Consider the following 16,825-nt stretch of genomic DNA (forward strand, 5'->3'; position numbering starts at 1 on the left):
AGAGGTGAATGAAAAGAGTTGGGGTGGGGCAAGGAGAACAGCAGTCAGAGGACCAGGAGAATGTAGCACTCCAGAAACTATGGAGAGATAGTTGAAGAACTCACAGAAGAGACCTCAGGTTCCTTGGACTTGCAATTTGCTAGCAAGGTCTATGTTTATTATCAGGCATGAATAATAAGAACACACAATATAAACCGCTAACGACCTAATTTGCGTTTAGGTATAAAGGAAGCAGTAACAATTCACATTTATATACTGTAGCTCTTGAGATTTGTAAAGAGCTTTCTTTCTCAGGTCTTGTATGGAAGATAGTTCCAGAATTACCATCACCTTTTTGCAGATGCAGAAACTGCGGCTCTTAAAGGTTAAGCAAATGACCAAAGTTGCAGAGCTAAGTGGCCACCTAGTCCCACATGCAAACCAGAGAGCAAGCCTGGAAGGAGGGGGTGGGGTCCTCTCTCGCTTCTTTTCTCTGCTTTCCCCCTATATCAGCACACGGGAGTAGGGTGTTTCAGAGCCTATTCTCACTAAATGTATAGAACATGCAAATAGGACTAGGGAGAACAGGCACCAAAAAGGTTGCAAAAATAGATATTCATTTTAAGAGGAGCCAGACAAAAAATAGCAAAGATAAAAAATCAATTTTAAAATCCCAACTAATTTAAAGAAAGAAAACCAGACTTTGCTCTTCTGGGCCAATGGGGTGGACCTGAAGATCTTCGAGGCCCCTTAAACTCTAATCTGAATTGAACGGACTCAAAACCTTGTCCCCCAAGCCAGCCAACAGCTAAGTGTGAAGGGCTCACCGCGACTCAATTCAATTATTAAGTTCCAACTAGTCTGCCAGCCTGGGCTAGGTGTTTGATGGGATTACAAAGACCATGCAGTCCTAGATGTCAGTCACTGCCCTCTCTGGGCCTCAGTTTCCTCCTCTGTACAAATGAGGGCTGGGAGATGACCTCCAGCGGCAGGCACTGCACCCAGGGGAAGGTAGCTAGGGCAGTGCCCTCCCAGCTTGGTGATGACCAGGCAGGGGATGGATGGCTGGTGCAGCACTGGCAGTGTCGGTAAGAACTGAGTGCAAAACCGGCCAGCCCCTACCCTCTGGCTTCCGTGGGCCTGGTGTGGGGCACCATGGGCTACCCCTGCTGCCTCGGCTCCCGAACCTCCCACCCCCGGGCTCCACGCTTGCTCGTCTACAAAATACCAGTCCACCGGGAGGTCCGAGGCTCCCTTCCAAGCCTTTTAGCTCCCATCACTTAACTCAGACTTGGTTTCCCCAACCGTAAAACGAGGGGGTTGGAGTAGCTGGAAAGCGGGGTAGCTTTGGAAGTGGGCCTGGGTTCCAAACTTGACCCTTTTAGGTGTAGTCACCCCTCCGGGCCTCAGTTTCTCCCCTCTGTAAAATGGGTAGGGAGTGGGCTAGACGAATAACATGCGCCAAATATCTGCAGACCTTAAGAGCCACATAAATGCCGGCTGGGAGGGGCCTTCCTGGGCTCTAACCAGCGCTAGCACGAGCGGGGCGCCCACGGGCGACCTTTGATTCTTTTCACAGACAAGGAAAACGGAGCCCTAAAGATTTAGGGCAGGGAGGGGGGGGCAGAGCGTTCAGTGCAGGGTCAGAGCCGGCCTGGACTCCCCTCCGCGATCCCGGGGTGAGCGAGAGCGCCAGGGCCACTACGGGTCTCCGGGCTCCGCAACCATCGGGAGCAGCGCGCGCTCGCGGCGGGGGGAAGGGCAAGATGCGCGCGCCGCCGGGAGCTGCCCCGCCCCCCTCGGCACGTGGGCAGGGGAAGCCACGGTTAGCAGGACCCACGCGCTCCCTACCGGCGAGCGCTCCACGCCTGCGCACCTTCCCCTCGCTCCCCCTCCCCTCTCCATCGCGTGGTGCCGAAGGCGGGCCGCACGAAGTGGGTTAAATGTCACGCCGCCTTGCGCGTTTGGCCCTTCCCCCGTGCCTTCCTACTGCGGAGGCTCCGCGCTCCCGCGCCCCCTGGCATTCGCTCCCGGCTTGGGCAGCGGCAGAGCGCTGGCCGAAAGCGCTTCCGCCTTCCCAGGCTGACCCACGTGCGAAGCTGCGTCTTTCCAGTGACAATGAGAGCGTAACCGCGCAGTCCGGGACGACTGAGGCGGTGGGAGCGACCTGCGGCCCCGCCCCCCGCCTCCTCGGCGGGATCCCTTTCCCCATTGGCTACGGCGGCGGGCTAGTGCCCGCCCCGTGACGGACCTGTCGCTCTCTGACAGGTCGAGGTGGCGAGTTCCTGTCGGGACGTGGGGCGGGGCTTGGGCTGCCCGCGCTCCGCCCCCACCCCGGAGGGAGGGGTTGGCGCGTGCGTGTGAAGGGAGAGGGGGTGGTCCTTGCTGCCGAACGCGCGCCTCCACTTTCTCGTCCCGGCCCCGGCGGCGCGGCCGCGCTCGCTCCCGCTCCGGCTCCAGCTCGGCTCGGCTCGGCAGTCCGGAGCATCCCGGGGCCGCGCGCGCGCCCCCGCGGCGAAGCTCCGCCCCCTCGGCCTCGCTGCCGGCCTTCCCCTTCCTCCCGGGCGGCCCCGCCCAGCGAGCGCCCCACACACCAGGCGGCGGCGGCTCCGGCGGCGGCGGCTGCGAGCGAGACCCGCCGCCGGGCGACAACATGGCGGAGCCCTCGGCGCTGGAGAGCAAGCCCAAGGCGTCGGCGGGCGGCGGCGGCGGCGGCGGCGGGCGGGCCGGCTCCAAGGCGGGCGGGCCGGGGCCGGGCCCCGCGCCGCTGGCGGGCGGGCTGTCGCAGCCGGCCGGCTGGCAGTCGCTGCTCTCCTTCACCATCCTCTTCCTGGCCTGGCTGGCCGGCTTCAGCTCGCGCCTCTTCGCCGTCATCCGCTTCGAGAGCATCATCCACGAGTTCGACCCCTGGTGAGCGGGCGGCCGCGCGTGGGGCGGGGGCGAGGGCGCGCGTGGGGCGGCCGCCACCCCCCCTCCCGGGCCTGCCGCAGAGGAGGACGACCCCGAGGCTCCGAGAAGTCCCCGCGAGCCCCGGCCCCCCGCCCCTCCCCCGCCGCGAACTTTGCCTGCCCTCCCGCGGGGGCGGAGGAGGGGGGGGTCCGGGGGCGGGGGGCAGCTCGAGGGGGCCTCCGGCCGTGCTGTCCCCACTTGGCCGGGGACCCTGTTTGCAGGGGAGGTGGTGAAGTGAGGACCCTGAAAGTGACCAGCCCACTTTCCTTTGCTCGGAGGGGTGCGGAGCGCTGGGGGGGGGCACGGGCCGAGCTGTCCCCCCCAGACGCCAGAGCGGCGTTGGGGGGGTGGGCTGGCAGCGGGACCCCCCGCGGACGCGGGGTCGCTGCTGCACGGCCGGGCCGAGACCCTTCCCCAGAGCCGGTCCGCACCAGCTCTGCGCCCGGGGCGAGGGGAGGCTCCGGGCCCCGTGCCCCTCGGGCCGGGAAGCGGTGCGTCCCCCGCCCGGGCGCTTCCCGAAGTCGGGGGGCCGGACCGGCCGAGGGGCAGCGTGAGGCTCGGACGCCCCGCTCCCGGGCCCCGCGGGTGCCCCGGCAGCCGGGCTGTCCAGCCGCTGTGGCCCGGGCGGGGGGCGCACCTGTTGCCGCCCCCCGCGAGTGTTGGGGGGTGGTCTTCGGGGGAGGAAGGAACCCTCCTGCCCGCCCCACGGCCGGCCCCCTTCGGGGCAGACGATCCGTTGACATTTGCGAGGGGGCTGCCTTCACAGCGACCCTCGTGGGCCTCTCCCCGGCCCCGGCGGGCACCCTCAAACAGTCGGAGACCCCGCGGGTCCGGACTGGATTCTGGACGCTCTGAGCTGCGCTGCCGGGCTGCTCCCTCCTTGCCCGCTCTCCCCTCGCCAGAATAAGTTTACCGTTGGGAGTATTTTTGGAGTTGATTTGTCTCCTTTGTCCTCGCGTGTTTTTACATTTCTCTTTAGATTTTAGACAAAGATGTAGGTCTTAAAATTTTGGAAGTATTAAATGAGCACACATTCATTGCTACAATTTTCTGGTTGTTTTTTTAATGTCAAAATGCTCGTTTTGTACGTTGCTTTCTTGCCAGCGCAGACAAGGGTTGTGTCTAGTGCATTTGATGTTGAATGCGTGTGTTTATAGATTCTAAATGCAGCGTGCAATATTGTTTTTCCGTTCCTTTATTTGACTTAGAGTTGTGGTTTTCAATTATTGATAGTGACAGAAAAGTAGCTTGTGGAGAAAATATTTTCAGTACTTGCTAAACGTTTACATTTCATCGCCCAACCAGTTTAACAGCACTCCTTTACATTGATTTTTATGTGGGAAAATTCTTTTTACTTATTTTGAGATGATTGTGGATAAAAATTCACTTGCATTTATACAATAATTTGATTTTTGCATAAGACTTTGTAATGTTTATTTCATTAAAGCTGCACTGTGACTCTCAAGTATTTGCTATTATTAGCCACCCCCACTTTGCAGGTTGAGAGAAGTTTAGGTATTTGCCTAGTGTTTGAGGCAGGATTTGAACCCCGGTCTTCCTTATTCCAAGTCCAACTCTGTGAAGGCTGTGACATGCTACACCCCATTATCACCTTCTCCTGAAGGTGATAGTAGTTAATGATTTTCTCTGAGTTATTGATGCTCAACGTCCTGTAGGTTACAGAGGGAGTAGAATTCTTCCAAGATCCCTCAGCTGTTCGGGGGCCACACTCCATGTTCTTGGAGGGTTTTTGTATTTATCCCAACAGCCTAATCACAAGATAGAACATTTATTTCTGTGGGAATATGAAATCAGATTTCTTGACACAAGAAGGAAAATTTAGAAACCCATTGGGAGCTTCCTCTTATAGATGAAGCCCCGGCTGCCACTGGCCAGCTTCTCGGCACCCTGAACTGAGAAGAAGAAGAATTGGAACTCGAGTCCCTTGGAGTTTATAGATTATTCTATCAACAGCTGCAAGAGGAATTGGGGACTGAGGTCACTAACCCTGAAAACACGGCTGGAACAGATTTTCCAGTGGGGAGCACTAAAACCGAAGGGGCCTGGAATTATACCCAACTCCTTTTAGCTAGAGAGCTCTTCAGTGAGGGGGATGGTGTCAGGGGGCCCAATTCACTACTGTTACTTGTCTGCTACCAGAGTACCAAGGAACTCCCAGGGCATCCTGGGAAAATGCCAGATTTCCAGAGTTAGCATGGGCTGGGAACATAGAGGTGGATGTGGGTGTTGGGAGTATGTTTCCTGTCGGTCCTATAACAGCCTCAGTGAAGTTCTAGAATCAGGGTCCAGGAACTGGGCTGTTTTATTTTTTACATATCGACAACTCAATGCTGGTTTTTATTGTAATCCTGCATGTGTTTTACATTTAAGAATAGTATTCTGGCTTCACCAAGACTACCAAAGGGGGTGTGTATGACACCCCAAAGGTAAATATCCTCTGTTTTAGATGGTCCTGGAACTCCTCTATGGGGAAGATAGTCCTTGCTTCTTTCTTTCTTTCTTTCTTTATCCTGGTGCTTTGATGGAGTGGTGCAGTTATCTGAACTCACCCCTCATACAGGAGAGAATATGTCAATGTGTGGTCAGTCTCCTGGAATTTGAGCACATGTTAAAATCTCCTTCATAGTCATAGCATATAGAAATAGCTAAATATTAAGATGTTGTAACTAATTGGATAAATTATACCCCTTTGTAGTTCTTTCTCAGTATTCTTAGTAAGCATTAAGTGCCTACTGTGTGCAAGACTCTCGGTTCTGATGACACAAAAAGAAACTGAAAAACAGTTTATGTTCTGCTGGGAGATACAGAGAGCATGTTAGGCACTCTGGGCCTGAGGCAGGGCTCGCTTCAGGAGGAGCTGGTGGCAGCAGTGGCTGCCGAAGCTGATCCTGGAAGGAAACTTAAAATCCAGAGAAGTCAGAGGAAAGAGAATCTACTTTGGTATGTCCAGTGATAGGGAAAGTTTTATCTTTGCGTCCATGAAGTCACTTCAAATGGTTTGTTTAACAACGCAGGGTTTTGGGTAAAGAAAGCAACATGGCCAGCTTCAGTTATGAAGCACCTTGCTCTACCATACTGGGAGACTACTGCCTTTTCAGTTAGGCTGCTTAGGAATCTCATTTCCCCAGAGAGATTAAGCTTTCTCTTGAAAGTGAGTGTGACTTGCTGTTTGCTGTGTTATGTTGAGTCAGTTACCAAAAAAAAAGTTAGAGCAGTTTAGTTTGTAATTTAAAAGACAAAACTCATTTTTTTTTTGAAATATAGAAAATCAGATTATGATTCTACAAATACCCATGAATTTATAATTATGAATTATAAAACTGGAAATACTCTGAAGCATTGGATTATATTAAAAGCCTGTTGATTAGCCTATATCCCCCTCCCCCTACACAAAATATTGATATTTTCTTAATTAGCTCACATTTTTCTTTTAGAAGGCATCATGGAGACCTCAGACAAACCACTTCCTTTTACAGATGCAGAAACTAAGGTCCATTGAGCCTCGATGGGGCCTGATTGACCGGTTAAGGATCTCGCTGGAAATGGATGGCAGTCTGACCGGGGGCTAGACCTTGGGCTTCCTGGCTTTCAGGCCATTGCACTTAGGACTTTCTAGTGGTTCATGTTTGTAGGAGAGCAGAAATGGGTTTGAGACAGTTAGTCAGCAAGCAGTTATTTTACAAGAGCAGAAACACTCCTGCCCTCAAGATGTTCATGGAGGGGGGAGACAAACATGTACGTAACCGGTTATGTGCAGGATGTATACAAAGCAGTTCAATGATCTCTGAGGGAAAGGCCTCAGCTGCTGGAATGCCCTAGGAGAGGCCTCCAACAGAAGATGGCATTTGAGCTGAGTTTTGAAGAAAGCCAAGGATTCTGAAAGGTGTGAGAGGGAGCAGGGAAGACCAGGAATACCTTCCAGGAATGAGAGCAAAAGCTGGGACATGGCAGGGAGTGTAGTGTTGGAGGAACAGCAACTGGGCCAGGGGAGCTGGATGATAGAAATGGCCAGCAAGAAGTCTGGGAAAGCAGGAAGGGGCCAGGTGATGGAAAATTTCACAAATGACAAAGAGCTATGACTTCCATTGGGGGTAGTAAAACATGTATTTTTTGTACATTTGTAGGGTTTATTTTTGTTAATAATATTTTTCCCCAATTACATGTAAAAACCATTTTTAGCATTTGTTGTTTTGTTTTGTTTTTTTAATTTTGAGTTCCAATTTCTTTCCCCCCTTCTCTTCCCCTCCCTGAGACAGTATACAATTTGGTATAGGTTATACATGTGAAGTATACATGTAGTAAAACATATTTCTATAATAGTCATTTTGTGGAAGAAAACTCAAACCAAAAAAAAACCAGAAGTGAAAAATAGTATTCAGTCTTCATTCAGACTCCATCAGTTCTTTTTCTGGAGGTGGATAGCACTTTTCATCATGAGGCCTTTGGGATTGTCTTGGATCATTGTATTGCTGAGAAGAGCTAAGTCATTCACAGGTGGTCATCACACAATGTTGCTGTTACTGTGTACCATGTTCTCCTGGTTCTGCTCACCTCACTCTGCGTTAGTTCACATAAGTCTTTCCAAAATCATTCTGCTCATCGTTTCTTATAGCACAATAGTATTCCATTACATTCATGTACCACAGCTTGTTCAGCCATTCCCCAAGTAATGGGCATTCCTTCAGTTTTCAATTCTTTGCCACCACAAAAAGAACTGCTATAAATACCCCTGTACAAACAGATCCTTTCCCCTCCTTTTTAAAAATCGCTTTGGGATACAGATATAGTTGTGGTACTGCTGGGTCAAAGGGTACGCACAGTTTTATAACCCTTTGGGCATAATTCCACATTGCTCTCCAGAATGATTGGCTCAGTTCACAACTCCACCAACAATGCATTAGTGTTCCAATTTTCCCACATCTCCAACATTTATCACTTTCCTTTTCTGTTATATTAGCCAATCTGACAAGTGTGAGGTGGTACCTCAGAGTTGTTTTGATTTGCATTTCTCTAATCAGTAGTGATTTAGAGCATTTTTTCATATGACCAATAGCTTTGACTTTTTTCATCTGAAAACTGCCCGTCCATATCCTTTGACCATTTATCAATTGGGGAATGAATTGTATTCTTATAAATTTGGCTCAGTTCTCTATATGTTTAAGAAATGAGGCCTTTATCAGAGATGCTGTAAAAAAAAAAAAAAGTTTTCCCCAGTTTTCTGCATTGGTTTTTCTTTGTGCAAAAATTTTAAAATTTAATATAATCAAAATTATCCGTTTTACATTTCATAATGGTCTCTATCTCGTTTGGCCCTGAATTCTTCCCTTATCCATAAATCTGACAGGTAAACTATTCCATGCTCCTCTGATTTGCTTGTGTTATCACCCTTTATGTCTAAATCACATACCCATTTTGACCTTATCTTGGTAGACGGTGTAAAATGTTGGTCTATGCCTAGTTTGTGCCATACAGTTTTCCGTTAAAATATATATTCTTAACAACACCGGGCCTCGATGGGTACTCACCTGTTTCAGCTGTTTATCCAACTAGAGAAGTTAATGCTATGGATCATTTTTTTTTGTCTACACTTTTTAACTTCATTACTGTTGAGCTCTTGGTCAGGAGGTGTCATTTCCTACTGCAGATTTTAGTTTACAGTCTTTTTGGGGGGGGGGGGCTAAGCAGTGGGGTTAAGTGAACTTGCCCAGGGTCACACAGCTAGTTAAGTGTTATGTGTCTGAGGCAGGATTGGAACTTAGGTCCTCCTGAATCCAGGGCCGGTGCTCTATCCACTGCGCCACCTAGCTGCCCCTTTAGTTTACAATCTTACAGAGACCGTATAGTCTTTACAGTGAATTGTTTAGGGCCCTAAGACATTGAAGTGGCTTGCTCAGGGTTACATGGCTTGTACAAGTCAGATTAGGACTTGAACCCAGTTCTTTGCCCACTAAATCATACTGCCTCTCTTGGATTATTTTATTTTATTTTATTTTATCTTTTAGAAAGATTAATCTATCCCTTCCACAAGACCCTTTCTCTATCCTTTCTGTGGGTTCTCTTTACTTGGTGTAAACTGTTTTTAAAAAATTCTTTTGTTGTATTCTAAACTTAACCAAATAAATGCTCATTTCCACATGAAACTGGAGATTTCGTCTTGTGTATAGTTTACTTTCTAAAATATGTAGCTTTCAAAAACTGTCTGCTTGTCTGATTCTTTCTGGCTCGTTTTCTGTTGTGCATTTAAAAAATCTTTTAACCATCTATTTTCCTTATGTTTCCTTATCTGCTACTCTATCTCGACTCCCCCGACCCACATTTTTGTCCCCCATCTTGCTCATCCTCTCAGTAGAAAAAAACTAAAACAAACGTCCAGGGTCCTTAGAACAACTAGGAACAAGACTAATTCTGACATTGGTTGTATTTGAAAATGTAAAATAATCTGCATCTTGAGTCCATCACCTCTCAGGAGGAAGGGAGCGTGCTTCCTCAGGAATCCTCTGGAATCCAGTTGGTCATAGGATTGAGAGGAATTAAGTATTTCAAAGTATTTTTATTAATAATACTGTTATTATATAAACTTAGTTCTGCTTACTTTATTCCCTGCTTTATCCCAGTTTTTCTGAAACTGTTCCTTTGCTTCATTCCTTGTATCACAGTAGCATTCATATACTGTAATTTATTCAGCTGTCCAACAGTTGATGGACACCCTCTCAATTTTCAGTTATTTGCTGACAAAAAGAATTGCTATAGTTTTTTTTTTGTTGTTGTTGCAAATATGAGTCCTTACCCTCTTTTTTTGGATATCTTTGGGGCGTAGGCCTTGTAGCTTCTCTGGATTATAGGGCGTACACAATTGAATGAGTTGTTATAGCTCCAAATTGATTTCCAGAATGGCAAACCAACTCACAGCTTTACCAGCATTATATTAGGGCACTTGTTTTCCCATGGCTCCTCTAAGAATTTCTAATTTTCCTAAGCCAATTGATGATTGTAAGATGGAACCTCTAAGTTGCTCGTATTTGCATTTTTCTGATTACTAGTGATTTGTTACTTCTTTAAGTATTATTAAGTTGAATTTCTTGCTTTTAGAACTTGGCTATTCGTATCCTTGACCATTTATCCATTGAGGAACAGCTTAGAAATTTTGAACCAGTTCCTTAGATATGAAACTTGGCAGAAAAACTTGCAAAGATTTCCCCCCATTGCCCTTATAATTTTAGCTGTATTGCTTTTATTTGTTTAAAATAAGATTTTATATAATCAAAATTATCTATTTTATCTTCTGTGGATCCTCTCTGTTCTTTGGTCATAGGTTCTTCTATCCATAAATTATATGAAAAGTATTTCCTTCTTTAATTAATTTGCTTACCTTTTATCTCTTATGATCTCTGTGTAATAATCTTTTATTTCATATCTTCAGATAGATGGAGGGAAAGAGAGAGAGCTTATCCTATGTTGTGAGGTATTGGTCTGTATCTAATTTCTGCCATATTGCTCTCCAGTTTTTTGAGCAGCTTTTGACAAATAATGTGACCAGTATCCCAGTAGCTGGAAGCTTTGGGATTATCAAAGACTATTTTACTCTATTAATTTGTTTTTTTGTGTTGTGTCCCTAACCCCTACTCCATTGATTGACCTCTATTTATTAACCAGTATCAGATAGCTTTTATGATTCCTATTTTTTGTATAGTATAGTCTGAGATCTGGTATTGCTAGGCTTGCTTCTGTGTCTCCACGCAGGTACCGTGGACCTCCTCCCCCTCCCTCCCCTTCCAGTTATTTCCCTTGAGATTTTTGGCCTTTTGTTCCTACAAATAAAAATTTTAATTTTTTCTAATTCTCTTAAGTAATCTTTTGGTAGTTTGATTGGTATGGCACTGAATAAATTAAGTTTGATAGTACTGTCGTTTTTATTATGTCGCTATGACCTAACCTGAACAATAATTCTCCAGTTATTTAGATCTGCCTTGATTTTTGTAACATGTTTTGTGTCTTAGAGTTCTTGTGTGTATCTTGATACATAAACTTCCAAATACTTTATACATTCTTTATTTTGAATGAAATATCTTTATCTTTTCCTGTTAGATTTTGTTTGTAATATATAGACATGCTGGTGATTGTGGATTTTATATCCTTCAACATGGCTGACGTGATTGTTTTAATTAAATTTTTTATTGCCTTTTGAAATACACGTGCATTTATGATAGCACTTAAGTGCCAGGCATCATGCTAAGTGCTGGCAGTACAATTTGCCACTGAGGAGCTTACATTGAATTGGGGGAAGGCAGCTGAAACAAGGAGGACAGGGGATGGAGGTAGCCAGTATGGGCATGAGTTCTTAGTCTAAAAAGTCAGGAACACCACTTGGTAGGGAATGAAGACAGACTAGCCTAAGCCCTCCCCAAGCCTAGGAGGCTCCAGGAGGAGCTCACCAGTTGGAGAAAGACAGGCATACCTTTGTTCTTTTCTGTGTTTATTTCTACCTATGAGTCAAATAATAGCGGTAACAGTGGACACCCTTGCTTTAACCCTGATCTTATTAGAAAAGTGTCTTATAATGTTGGCTCTTGCTTTTTGATGGATACTACTGACCACATCCATTTATTCCTGAGCTTTCTAGTGTTTTAAGCAGAAACACATACTAAATTTTGTTTTAAAAAAGTTTTCATTATGTGAATATATATACGGTACATATATACACATACACACATTTAATTAAAGTATGTGCATATAAAATGTGACTTATAGTTTTGTCATAGTCCATCATGTTAATAATTTTTCTTATTGATCCAGCCCTGCGTTACTAGTATATATCCAACCCGGGCATAGCTTATAATTTTAATATGTTGATGTTGCCTTTTTGTTAACCTCTTGTTTATATTCATTAGGGTTATTTGGTCTATAATTTTGTTTCTCCCTAGTATAAGTATCAATACAATATTTGTATCATTGAAAAAGTTTGGAGGTTTCCTTTCATTTCTGATTTTTTATTTTTTTTTTTTGAATGTTGAATATAATCTACTTAAAAATGTACCTGGCTTTTGGAGGAGAGTTTGCCCTGTTCAGTTTCTTTTTCTGATATTGGGTTATTTAAATATTTTATTTCTTTTGTTGATGTTTTGGGGGTGGGGTGGGGAGTGGATATTGGAACAGTGCTCCTGTCCACTTTAATCCATTTAATCTAAGTTAGCAGTTCTGTTGGAATGTAATTGAGGAAATTAGTTTTTGATTGTTTCCTTTATTTTCAATTGTGAATTCTCCTTGATTCATTTTTGATAGAAACAATTTGGTTTTCCTTTTAATCAGACTTCTTAGCTGTTTTTTTTTTAAACTCTTAGCTTATTTAATTTTTTGTTTTCAATTTTGTTTCTTCAGAATTTCTGTCTTGATATTTATTTTTCCCTATTTTTATTTGTAGCTTTCCAAGTTTTTTAAATTGCATGGCAAATTCATTGAATTTTTTTAATCTATTGATAAGTACCCTCTTGGTTCTCCTTCTACCTGTCTGACCACTCCTCATTCTCCATGAGTGTCCCAAAGGCCTCTATCCTGGGCCCTCTTCTCTTCTCCGTCTTTATTATTTCACTTGGTGATCTTCATTGGCTCCCATGGATTCATTTATCATCCCTGTGTGGATGGTTCTCAGATCCTCTTATCTGACCCTAACCTCCCTGCTGACCTCCCGTGTGGCATCTCCAACTGATTGGACATCTTGCCCAGGGTCACACAGCTAGTAAGTGTCAAGTGTCTGAGGCTGGATTTGAACTCAGATCCTCCTGACTCCAGGGCCAGTGTTATATTCACTGTTCCACCAAGCTGCCTTTACCATAGATGTCTTAAACCAGGGGTGGGGAACCTACAATCGCAAGGCCACATGTGGCCCTCTAAGTCCTTGGGTGTACCGTTTGACTGAGTCCCAGCAGTTTTACAGAACAAATCCTTTTATTAAGGGGATTTGTTCTGGATTTGGATTCAGTCAAAGGGCCGCACTTGAGTACCTTGAGGACCAAATGTAGCCTCGAGGCTGCAGGTTCCCCACCCACCCCAGTCTGACACTCAGTATGTCCAAAGTTAATTATATTTCCCTTTAAACCCTCCTCCTTCCACACTTTTGTATTTCTGTTGAAAGTACCACCATCCCTTCAGCTTTGAAACCTAGAGGAAATCCTAACTCCTCACTCTCCCTCTTTCCCTCCATATCTAATTAGTTACCAAGGCATGTCGATTTTGCCTTCGTAACATATACCCCTTCTCTTCTCTGATATTGCTCCCAGCCTGCTTCAGGCCCTTGTCATCTCACTCCTGGACTATTGGCAGTAAACTCCTGGTTGGTCAGTCTGGCACACCGCTCTCACCACTTGGCTGTCTAAGTGGTTTTCCTGAAGCATAGTTCCAACCATGTATGTGCTTCCTTCTTTCCCCCCAATAAACTAGGGCACCCTATCATCCCTAGGATCAAATATAAAATCCTCTCTTTGGTATTCAAGGCTCACCTACACTGCCACATCTTGTTAGCACCTCACCCCCATACTTGGTGACCTTGCTGTTCCTCAAACAGACATTCTGTCTTCTACCTTGTGGCATTTTTCCTTACTGTCCTTCACGCCTGGGATGCTCTTCCTCTTCATCTTCTCCTTGCTTCCCTGGCTTCCCTCAAGCCCCAGCTAAAATCGCCCCTTCCACAGGAAGCCTTCCCAGTCCTCTCTAGTGCCTTGTCTCTGCTGATTACTTCCCCATTTGCCTGTCTAGGAGCTCATTTGGACCTCGTCTCCCCCATTGGACTGGGAGCTTCTCCAGGATACTAGTGCCTTCTGCCCTTGTTTGCTTCCCCAGTGTGTAGCCCAATGCCAGGCCCCTGATGAATGTCTCGTGGCCAGCTCTGCCCTGTTTCCACTAAATCAGGGTGGTTTTCATTCAGGCTTTCTTTAAATCATGATTTTCAGGAAGTCCGTTGACTTTGACTGGTATTTCCTGGACCTGTTTTCCAGTTCATTGGTTTTTGATCACAGATGGCTTCCATTTCATTCTTTCTCTTTCCAATATTTTGATTTTGTGCTCATGAAGTCATTTATTTTTATTATCAGAGATTCCATTTCTTGGTAAGGTTTACCACTTTCCTCTCAGTTCTTCCCTCCAGAGTTTTTAATTTAATTTTTTCTTTCTTGCTTCATCTCTTCTAGGACTTCATATAGTCTTTGCTGGAACGTCTTTTGTCATGGATTGTGTGTGTGTGTGTTTTTTTGTTTTGTTTTGTTTTGATTCCTTAGGTTTGCAGTACTTTTTTTATACTCGCTAATCTCTCCAGTTCCTGATTTGGGACTCTGCACCAGGACCAAGCTTCTCTTCAGAGCTTCTTCTGGTGTCTCAAGACAAGGCCCCTGGGGCCACACCTGGGCTGGCCCACTGCCACTCCCTGCGTCCTTACACAGGTCCCTGCGTCCTGACCACGTGGGGCCTTCTCCAGGAGCCCTCTGCTCTTGTGTCCCTGGCATTGCTAGGTCATGTTAGGAGGATGGTCTGTGCTGGCAGAGCCCTCTTGCCTGTTGATTGATTTTGAGCTTCTGTCTGAACTCTTTAGTTCTGGTTTGGAAGAGGTCAGCGCTGTAGATTCTTACGGGGTATCTTGATCTGGTGTGAATTTCAGGATTTTGCTGTAGTAGGTATAAGGGAGCTAGATGGTCTGTCTCTTATTCAAGCACCTGTCTTCACCAGAAGACTTCCAATTAATATTTGATCTTTTCTTCAGAGGCCTTTTATTGAACGTAATAAAAGAAGTAAAGAAATGTAGAAAACCAGTTGGAAGCGATTGAGTAGGGAAATTACTGTGTTTAAGGAAAGTCACTTTTGCAGCTGAGGATGAATAGAGTGTGGAAGCTGCAGGCTGTATCAGTAGTGAGGAAGGAAGTGGATGAGAGAGATGTCACAGAAGGAGAAATTGCAAGGCTTGGCCTATGGCTGGATACGTAGGGGAAGAGGGGTAGAACATAGTGGATGATATGCCAATCATCTTTGTCCTAGTGTGAGGTGGCTTTTTTCATGTGGTGCTGAGAAATATGCTTATTCTTTGGTGGTTCCCATCAGAAGATGCCATAGATCTTTTAGCTCTGTTTACTCCAGCAATTTGTTCAGTTCCGTATTTTCCTTTTGTTTTTATCTTTGTCTAATTTGCCCAGTTCTGAGAAATGCAGTTTAAAGGCTCATGTTGTGTCAATCAGTATTTTTTTGGCAGTTCATTAATTTTTTTCTTTCAGTACTTAGGTGCTATGGTGTTTGCAGCATATTAGGTTTTTAAATCAACATTGGTTTTTCTCCATTTCCTTTGAACTTAATGTCACTTTTTTATTTCTGTTGATATTGTCAATTCTTATTTTTCCTTTGTCTGAGAGCACCATTACAAATCCTGCTTTTCTGGATTCACCTGATGCATAGTAGATTTTGTTGCACCCTCTCATTTTTAATCTTTACTTCTTAGCAGTGTTTCTTGTAAGAAACAGATTATAGAGTTTTGCTTTCTTATTAAATCTGTCACTTTCTTTTATTGGATTGTTTAATCAATTCCTAGTCAGAGTTTTGAGAATTTGTGTTCTTCCATTTGTGTCTTTAGTATTTTTTTTCTGAATTAATTTTTTTTGTTTCCCACCCTCATTTAAGTCAGTACTTTGTCCCTATAATGATTAGTTTTGGTTAATCTAACTCTTTCTCAAGTTTTTCTTTCTTTCACTTAGTTATTTAACCTTTCTCATTTTTTACCCACCTCTCAGGTAAATGATTAATTAAAAAAAATCATTCCACCCCTCCAACTTTTTATTTTCTCCCCGTTCTGACCTTATATTCTTTGATTTGTAGTCTCCATGATTTATTGTTAGCCTCTTTTTGTTCCTTATTGAATTAAAGGTTCTAGAGTTCCAAGTTTGAATTCCCTGTTGAGGCAGTTTTGTTATTGCCTTGTAGATCTTGCCCCCTCCATGCTTTTTTTCTCTTTTTCTTCACACTCGGAAATAACAATTCATCAGGGAAATAATGAGGAAAGAAGTATTGGCCCCCATGTGGTCAGTTTTGTGTGGTCCTGTTGTGCCATCCTCCCTCCCTGGGATGGCTTTTCCACTTGCCCGGCAGTCAGGCTCCTCTCTGGGTCCGTTCCTGCCCAGCTGGGTGCTCAGATTTGCCTCCTCCTGAGGCAGGATGTTGGCCACAGAGACAACTCTCAGAGGAAATGGACTCCCTCAGCGCCACTTCTTGGTACTTTAGGCCCATTTGTGAGGTCTTCATCTTCCCCTGGGGGGGTGCATCCTGTCTCCCGTTGGGTAAAGACATCCCACTTTTTACCTGTTTGTTTCCTTCCCTTTGCCACCTCTTCCTTTTTCCTATGGTCCCTTTTTTTTTTCTGAGAGACTGTATGAGTTATCTTCCCTTCATTGTTTACCTGTGGACTTGATTAAGATACATTAAAAATTCCGCTCTTCCCTACCTTCCCTCTTTCTCCTCTTCTATTCAGTTTTATCTTCCAATAATACATCGATTCATTTGTAGGAGTGATTGTCACCTTTAGTCTGTGGTGTTTCAGGCCTGCTCCTTCAACATTACTTCTCCTATTTCTTTAAATTCTGATTTCATCTTTCCCTCATTGTGTACCTTCAAAAAGAAACCTCTTAATGATCCCTCTCATGTGGTGGGTTTGAAGTCAATAGGTGTCTTCCTGGGTTCCCCTCCCTCTTTATAAAAAATGCTATCTAGAGGATGGGGTAACTTATTTCATTACCTTTCTTGTGCTTTTATTGTTTGGGAGTATTTGCAAGGTAAATAATTTGTTCCTATTTTTCCTTCTTTACACAGGAATGCTTTAAATGCCTTTTTTGTGTTTGTTTTTTTAAATTAA

At 45.2% G+C, this 16,825-nt stretch overlaps 1 protein-coding gene across 1 annotated transcript in view; it reads left to right on the forward strand.

Moving 5' to 3' along the window:
• Positions 1–2,632: 2,632 nt before the first annotated feature.
• The window catches only part of LOC114050509 (dolichyl-diphosphooligosaccharide--protein glycosyltransferase subunit STT3B), a 94,472-nt gene continuing 80,279 nt past the window's right edge, over positions 2,633–16,825 (forward strand). Inside the window, exon 1 of the mRNA XM_027872261.1 lies at positions 2,633–2,889. Coding sequence (XP_027728062.1) covers positions 2,633–2,889 — 257 coding nt within the window. The remainder of the gene's footprint in view (positions 2,890–16,825) is intronic.

The sequence above is a fragment of the Vombatus ursinus genome, unplaced genomic scaffold (genome assembly GCF_900497805.2).
Source record: "Vombatus ursinus unplaced genomic scaffold, bare-nosed wombat genome assembly UNPS02014799.1, whole genome shotgun sequence".
NCBI lineage: Eukaryota > Metazoa > Chordata > Mammalia > Diprotodontia > Vombatidae > Vombatus > Vombatus ursinus.